A 7,873-nucleotide genomic window follows, 5' to 3' on the forward strand; every position below is an offset into this window, starting at 1 on the left:
ATTAATGATAGAACTAACTAAAAAAATCTAAGTACACGCATAGAAAAACCTAATAAAAATTGAGAATAAATTTCCATTACTCTCTGTAATCACCATCAAGCAGTGAGAACATGTGGAGACCAGGCCAGCTGCTGCAGATGCTTGAATTAATGGATGAATGAAAAACGAACGAATGAACGAATGCATTAGTGTTGCTAACCTGTTGATTCATCCATCCATGTTCCATTCGTCAACTCAATCAAGCCCTGCAATCTGCTGTTCTGCACACCATTAAAGTCCTGTCATATGCCAAAGATTTAAAAATAATGAGTAAAATTAAGTATTAGTTGGTCGATTTATTTTTTCTATTTTGTTTTTCCACATTATCGCCAAAACAACAACATTGGTATTAGTGTTTGTGTAATGTCGGGTGAACGATCTTTCAATTAATAAGTACTATAATTATGTTCAAAGAACTGTTGAATAAACGTGAAAAAAGTACTTTAATATGTAGAGGGAAAAAAGAGATTTTATTACACTTTTTTTAAAAAATAATAAAACAAGTTCCATGCTCAACTTTGTGAGGCCGGGAAGCGTAGGTAGTTGGGCCCCCATCCGACGGACGAGAGAGGGCAACGGGGATTGAATGATCGTTAGGATGGCATGGCACGTGGCAACACGAGTCCAGTTGGCAAATGGCCAATGATGATCATGAAATTTGCAGGGAGGATGAAGATGGATGAGGGAGAGTGAATTCATCCATCGCACTCTCATGATGCCAGTGAAAGGAGCGTGGTCAGTGATGTCAGTGTCCACATGCTAATAATACGCCGATGCAACTGTCCGTCGCAGTTTGCTTTGCCAGCCTTTCCCGTGGTCCCTATCCTACTTGCTTCGATCGAGGAGGAGGAGGAGCTGGTGGAGACGGTAATTGAGGCTTTGGTCGTTCGAGCGGACCTACAGCTCGACCAGTGAACCTCAGGGGGAAGTGTACTGATCAGCTGCTCGAGCTCAACTGCGAAATCGCGTCTTCTGCTGGGAGCGGGGGGTTGGTTAGTGACGGTATGTTTGGCCGTGGTGTAGCAATTCAGTGGATGCGAGGACGTTTGAGAGCGAAATGCTGCGTGTTATGGAGGGCGAGGGAAAAGGTAGAGTAGCGTAATTGTCATGGCCGGCATTTTCTCCCGATGATGTCGAGTGAGTTCACAGCGCATGTGCGAATGTGCGGCGTACTTGTGCGAGAGTATCCCGCGGGCGCAGCTGTGCACGCTTGTACGAGTGTGGAAAAAATGTTAGTACTCTTTTAGAACGAGTGATTCCTGCCATTGGACAGTCGCTTGTGCGCTTGCAATGTGTACGGAGGTTGTAACTATGTCGTGAAGGAAGTCCGGCCGTGTTGAGCGGGTTAAGGGATGTGTTCTGAAGCGATGAGAGGGGGGAGTCTCGTAGAAGAATCACGACTTCTCGTGTGCCCGCTGGTCGTGTGTATCTGGTGGTTAGAGTGAATGCACAAGAGTGAATTATTAAGCCTCGTATTCATTGAAATGGCAAATTTTTTATCGACGAAATTGTTGTACAACCTCTTAAAACTAGCAAATGTTTACATTTAAAGTTTTTGCTGTCTCGAGTTGTAGAAAAAAATCCCTTAACAACGAGTGTTTCGTGATTGGTTGCTATTGAACCTAGCGAGCTCCCGGTTCAAGGCGATGAACCTCTCGTTTAAGGCTTGTGGAGCTGCTCAATAAAGAGCTTCGATCAGTCAATTGACGACGTTAGTGTGTAGCTTGATCATGTGTATTCTTGGCTCATGTGCCGGCTTAAGCGCAGCAATCATCCCCCCTCCCTCAACGAGTATGGAGCTTTTGGTATTGACAGCTAGATATTTTTCAAGTGACATTTGATTTATTTTTTAAAAATGATGATGATGATTATTATTATTATTATTATTATTATTTTCTATTGTCAGTAATGTCATGCATAGGTATAACTGCCTCTAAAGAGCTAGGCTATTTTCGCACTTTAGTATTGCGCAATTGTGCCGTGGTTGTGAAAACGATAATGAATATGTTGTTGAACATCAGTAAAGCAGACGTCGGATGTGATCGCTACACATGTTAAATGAGTCGCTCTCAAGTGATTTCTCGTGAACTGTAGTACGTGCTGTTGATCTTCACCGAACCTTACAGGACCGTTCGACAGATGTAGTTTGATTTCGAAATACGTCACAATTTTCGCTAGACTAGCATACTTTCCCGCTGGGCTTTAAGTTCGTATCAGAGGCTGGGATAGGCTCGTTTTCTGACATTCACATAAAGAAATTATTCGCATGGTACTTGAACGAGCTTCTTGATCGCAGTTAAGAAGCAGACCGTGCTGCATTCTTTATTTACACCTTTCTCGAATATTGGAGTTCGTAAAATTCTCTTTTGGGCATGTTCTTGAACTTCCACTTTGCCAATTGCCTACGATCTATTCTTATTGGTTTGATTAGGCAAGTGATAGACCTCTAAATAGAGTTTTGGTCTCAGACACGTATTTCTTTCTGACAGGAAGCATGGATCTTCAATCGGATTACTAGTTTGTGGCAAGGAAGTTTGACTGTGATGAAGGCTAAAGGCCAAGAGAAGTAAGTCTCTTAGGAGGTAGTGTCGAAAAGATTTACAATGAAAGGCATTGCAGCTGATGTGACATTGTCGCGGACCGGTTTCCATGACCAAGACGACGACACAGAGTCTCCGTCGAAAGTTGTTGTAGCCCAGGAAGCTGTGGAGCTTGAAAAGCTACAACGACGACTGTCGGTTCGCGATCTTGCAACACAATTTGAGAACGGGCAAGCGGCTGCTACAGCAGCCGCTGCTAAATTGGCCGACGAAGCGGTAGCGGTTCTTTCAATCTGCAATGTACTTTTTACAAATTGTGTAAAGCTTACAAGGCTCATCCTCGAGTCTTGAAAGTTAATACGAGCGTAAGCTCTCCTGAAATTACCTTGAAATGACGTACGTGTTTTTAAAACAGAAAGTAGAAACAAAATATATACAAACATATCATCATCATCATCATCATCGTTATTTGTCTGTTCACCTTGATATATGAAATATTTCTAAGTCTTCCCTTCCGTCCACACCTACAGAAAAGCCCTAGTCCGGTGAAGGCCGATATTAAACGACGATTGTCCGGTGGCCATCAATGCTCACATGGTCATTCCCATGGTCACTCCCATGGTCATTCGCACGGCAATAGCCCCGATTCGAAGGTCAAGAGTCCTGGTGATGGAGCTCCAGTTTTTCGAAGTTCTTTCAGGCGCACCAGTGGAAATATCCGAGAATGTGAAAGGGTATGCAACTTGCTTTTCTGTTTCCTTGGTGATTCTAATTATGTGTCGTGAGTAATGATATTTTATTCCTGTTAATGTTGAAAATCCTGTTCATATCTGCTATTTTCAGGTGGTTGACTAGTTTTTAAAATAGAATTTGCGCATAGTTAAAAAATAGCTGTATGGCTACATCTTCCCCATATCAAATCTTCTTTGTACTGAAATTTTAATAGTACTAGAGTGCATTGTAGCACATGGTTGCTACAAATCAATCTTAATCAAACAGCGTTCGTTGTCAAAGACGTGAACAATAATTTTAGGTTTTTCTGTGATTATTTCGCAAACCGCTCACTGAAAGTGTTCAGCATCGTATTTTGTTCAGCACAAGGTGCAGGAAGTGATGGTATTGGATAGGACAGCACTGACGAAGAAGTTGAGAGTTCTGCTCAGCGAGCTTGCTGGCCGTGTTGCTGGGAGAAACAAAGATGACGTTACCGAAGCTCTTGCCATTGTATAGCTCTCTTGCCTCAATTTTTGTCGCTTTTACTGTCCAATTCACTAGTGTGATATCGAAGGCAAATGCCAGACTTTTTGTGTTGGGGAGCTCGAACTGCACTTACAAGCTTGATACAAGTTTATTATGTTTTCTCCGTGTCGAGGCTGTTGAACACGGTCGCGATTACAAGCTGTGTACATTCGAATTACCATAAAACATTATATTGTGCTGGATCTTGTAGAGGCTGATCTTTGAATGCCGTGAATGAATTTTTTAATTGGCAGATTGAAGCGATGGATTTGCAATGGATACAAAAAGAAAATGAATTGGCCCAAGAGAAGGCCGATTTAAAAAAGACGGCAGCCTTATTTAAACAGGTAATTGGGTCATATTCTCTGCGTTGGACGTTAGTTGAGTTTTTTTCACAAAGTCTAGATATTAAAGATTTTTGTTGCTAATATTTCGGATGCCAGGCATCAGATGATGCTAGAAGGATGGTGGAGGAAGCTCGAGCAAACGCGCAGGCCGAAGTAGAGGCTGCGCAGGCCGCAGTTCTTCGGGTGGAGGCTGCTCTCGAAGAGCAAACGCAGTCCTTAAGTATTGCCGAGAAAGAGGTATGTTGCATTTCCCTAGGATAAGTGACCCTGTTGGTCAAGTTTTCCCTTCTCATTGTGGATGACTTGTGTTGTGTGTTCAGCAAATGGGCCACACCTTGAATGTGTTAACAATATCCTCATTCTCTGAGCATTACGAGAAGCAAACATCTTAACAAAAAAACAGTGGATTCCTCTGAGTCGTTCAATCAGTTACAGCAAATTTCAGATGTGGCGACTTTTTGAACACACCAGCACTGAAACATATACTTAAACTATGTAACTAGAACGGAACACCTTTATGCGACGACACTTGATATTGATTGTATCTTCTGCTGTAGGAGCTCGAGATGATGAGAAAGGAAATCAATGAAGCGCGGAGAATAAAGATGCTTCATGAGCCTAGCAAGGTAAGAGCATTTGAATTTTGATAATGGAATTGTATTCAGTTGCGAATCAGAAGTGATACCATCATTTTCCGTTCTTAACCAACAGATTCTCTCGTGAATTTGTGCAGACAATGGATATGGAGTGTGAGATTGAAGGGTTGCGACAAGGATTGTCTCAAAAGTCCGTTGAAATTGTACAACTGCGCAAAGAGGTATAGCATCAACGAGTCCAGTAAATTCTTGTTAGTATTAAATTGATGATTGCTCTGGCTGTATTGGAATTGGGTCGGATTGTGAATAACTACACAACAGTTATGTTATTGCTAATATTTTGTGGTCCAAGTCCGAATTTTGAGATGGTGTATTTATATAGGATATTTTACTCTCATTATATGGAATAACTTGTGAGTGCTCTTTGTTCGTAAAAAGTTCGAGGTTCGATGCGGCTGCACGAAAAGTTTTATCCTCGTTTACAGTTGTACTGTGAAATTCTGGGCACTTGAAATATTTGGCAAGCTTAATTTTTATTGGATTTACAGTTGCTAGCAGCAAAAAGGGCAGGGCAGACAGGCCATTACGAGCTGCAAGGCGAAGAACGCCTTGGAGGTGCCTTGGCCATCACACAAATTAATGAGGGGGCAGTGGATGTGAGCAAATGCATTATCCAATGGCACCGTATTGCTGTTGATGGAAGCAAAGGCGGACCAATTACTGGTAACATATTTAGTTCATTTAATTTAATTTTTTTGTAAGTAATAGAATTTAACATGAAGTGCGAAGACATGAGAAATAGCCGGAGTGATGTCTCTACATACGTGGAAGGTTCACTCTGATAATGAAAATTATTGAGCGTTTAGGGGTTGACATCTGAGGCCTCTCAAAATTTCTTTTTACGTATACTTCTCAGTGTTTCGGTTAATCTTTGATTGGATTCTGCTCTGCGTAGTGAAAGCACTGTGAGGATGCCATCTTATGTCAAATACCTTTATGCTTGTAGGTGCCACCAGGCCCCAATATGCACCAGAACCTCTTGATGTCGGTTGGCTACTACGAGCTGATTTGACTATGCCAGACGAAAAAAAAGAATCCATTTTTACAACTGGTCCTCTAGATGCTGGTGGGTCATCCAGATTATATGCCGACTCACTAGTGATGATTTATGTCACTTTGAAGTTTATCTAATTTGTTTTAAATGATTTTCTCATGTTGCCTTGAGTGGCTGATTGTAACCTTGTAATTGCAGCTCCCGGGCTTGGAAATTATGTAGAGGCTTTGTTCAAGAAAGGCAGTTCAGAGTTTAATGTAAGACACATGCCTCTGCCTATGAAATGTTATATATGAATTTTGTAATTAAAAAATCTCCAGTATGTCACACGAAGGCTTGAGTATCTGGAAATCAGATTTTCTCTATTTCATGATGACATGAATTATAATTGGATGGGCTTGTTCCCGCTTATGTGGAAACAGATTAGGTTGGTCCAGCAAAATGGAGAGGTATTGGAAAAGCCGCTACATCGTGTGATGCTTATTGATCGGACGCGGATTAAGCTTTATAAAGGCCGCAAAACAATCGCTAAGGAAGAGTATACGTCAATAATTCAGGTGATTATTCTCAAATCTTACCATGTAATTTCCAGCACTTCCGACAAGTGTACAATTAAGTCACTGAGGTCTTGCAGTTTACTTATATTGACATATGTATTTCCAGCACCAATTTATTCAATAATTGCTACTGAAACCCAATGTTCATAATGGCTTTCTTCAGCTATGTGGAGCGCGTGGTGGGGGTCAAGCAGCCTCCCGAGCCTTATATTGGGTTGCCAATAAGGGTCTCAGCTTGATGCTTGTCTTGGATTCTGAAAGAGAACGGAATGCCGCTATTTTATTGGCGAGGCGATTTGCTCGAGACCAAAATGTACGTGTATTACCTCTCGAAATAGTTCCCTGTTTAAGTGCAAATTTGATAAAGAGCATCACGACCATTTGTGGATTTAGACATGTCTTTGATTGCAGCTTCTCTGTACTGAAACTCTTATCTGTGGAGCAGGTAACACTATTTGGACCTGATGATGGGATTTCAGTTTCGAAAATATCTGGACGTCTTCCTTGATTTCCTATGTCATTCAATCAAGATCTGCATTGATGGGTAGACTGTATATCCAGGTGGTATCTGGATGAAGTTGCACCCTTTGCGACTCGTTCGACATTCTTTTGCCATTGGACTGGTATCAAATAGTTCTGGGCGCAGGACCTCTAGGATCCTCCTAATCGCTTCGTTTAGAGTAAATCACATTCAGTTATAAGCGACACTACATGTCCATGCGAACATTCCCCTATTTTACTTGACTGTCTGTTTGTGTTGATATACTCGAAAGTAATGAAACACTTTCTTACTCCGTGAAAATCATGATGCTTTGAAGATTGAACATTTTGTTTTGTATTTGCATGGTGTTGGAGGGTTACAATAGAATCGGCAAATGAATGACTTGTGTATTGACTTGAAACAAATTTTCAAAGATGAGGTTTTGAAAAAGTACTTATAAAATGAAATATTAGTTTGAAGATAAAAAGTAACTTATAAAAAAATATCTATAATTTGGAAATGGCTATGATTTCTGTGTAATATGAAATTTAATGCCTTTATTTGGTTTTTGATATGAACTTTATTGTCTGTTTGTAAACTTTCAAATGTTGTAATTTTTTAATTTTTGATAAATTTTGAATGTAATAATTAGGGTTGGAAAATATCACATAAGTAAATAGACAAAATTTGATTGTCATATTTAGATATATAAGCTAAACTTTATTTATAATAGTGTTACATAATTACTACAATAATAACAATGAATCATGTATTTTTTTAATTTTCTTGCATTGTATAAAGAACTTGTTAAATAATCTGAGTATAAACACTAAATTTTTAGTTTTTGTTATTAATTTTTTTTAATATCAAATTAATCTTGTACAAAGTTTTAGTTTTGACAATCTTATAATTCAAAAAATGAAATATGTATATTTTACAATATTTTTGGTTATATATATATATATATATATATATTTGTATATAAATTTATATTAAAAATTTAATGTAAATTTAACAAAA

At 39.6% G+C, this 7,873-nt stretch overlaps 1 protein-coding gene across 10 annotated transcripts; it reads left to right on the forward strand.

Annotated features, from left to right (window-relative positions):
• Nucleotides 1-806: 806 nt before the first annotated feature.
• LOC112277109 (stomatal closure-related actin-binding protein 1) lies at nt 807-7,174 on the forward strand. 10 transcript variants are annotated; one of them, XM_090247379.1, is made up of 14 exons: nt 807-1,041; nt 2,529-2,944; nt 3,110-3,313; nt 3,675-3,803; nt 4,073-4,165; nt 4,262-4,402; nt 4,723-4,791; nt 4,899-4,982; nt 5,310-5,484; nt 5,768-5,887; nt 6,014-6,072; nt 6,238-6,372; nt 6,536-6,685; nt 6,818-7,174. In XM_090247379.1, exons 4-14 carry the CDS (start codon nt 3,693-3,695, stop codon nt 6,878-6,880), a joined length of 1,200 nt encoding a protein of 399 aa, XP_090103505.1. In that variant the 5' UTR covers nt 807-1,041; nt 2,529-2,944; nt 3,110-3,313; nt 3,675-3,692; the 3' UTR covers nt 6,881-7,174. The 10 variants fall into 10 exon arrangements, with proteins under 10 accessions (XP_090103505.1, XP_024364855.1, XP_024364856.1 ...); XM_024509087.3 differs by having other exon boundaries at nt 840-1,041; nt 2,529-2,855; XM_024509088.3 differs by having other exon boundaries at nt 842-1,127; nt 2,529-2,855.
• Nucleotides 7,175-7,873: the final 699 nt, after the last annotated feature.

Source organism: Physcomitrium patens, chromosome 25 (assembly GCF_059467195.1).
Source record: "Physcomitrium patens ecotype Gransden chromosome 25, ASM5946719v1, whole genome shotgun sequence".
NCBI classification, from domain to species: domain Eukaryota; kingdom Viridiplantae; phylum Streptophyta; class Bryopsida; order Funariales; family Funariaceae; genus Physcomitrium; species Physcomitrium patens.

Coding starts and splice junctions, on each gene's coding strand:
- LOC112277109 (XM_024509083.3), top strand. CDS start 2,643: ATGAAAGGCATTGCAGCTGATGTGACATTGTCGCGGACCGGTTTCCAT. Junction 2,880..3,109: donor CGGTTCTTTCAATCTGCAAT/GTACTTTTTACA, acceptor CCACACCTACAG/AAAAGCCCTAGTCCGGTGAA. Junction 4,403..4,722: donor TAAGTATTGCCGAGAAAGAG/GTATGTTGCATT, acceptor CTTCTGCTGTAG/GAGCTCGAGATGATGAGAAA.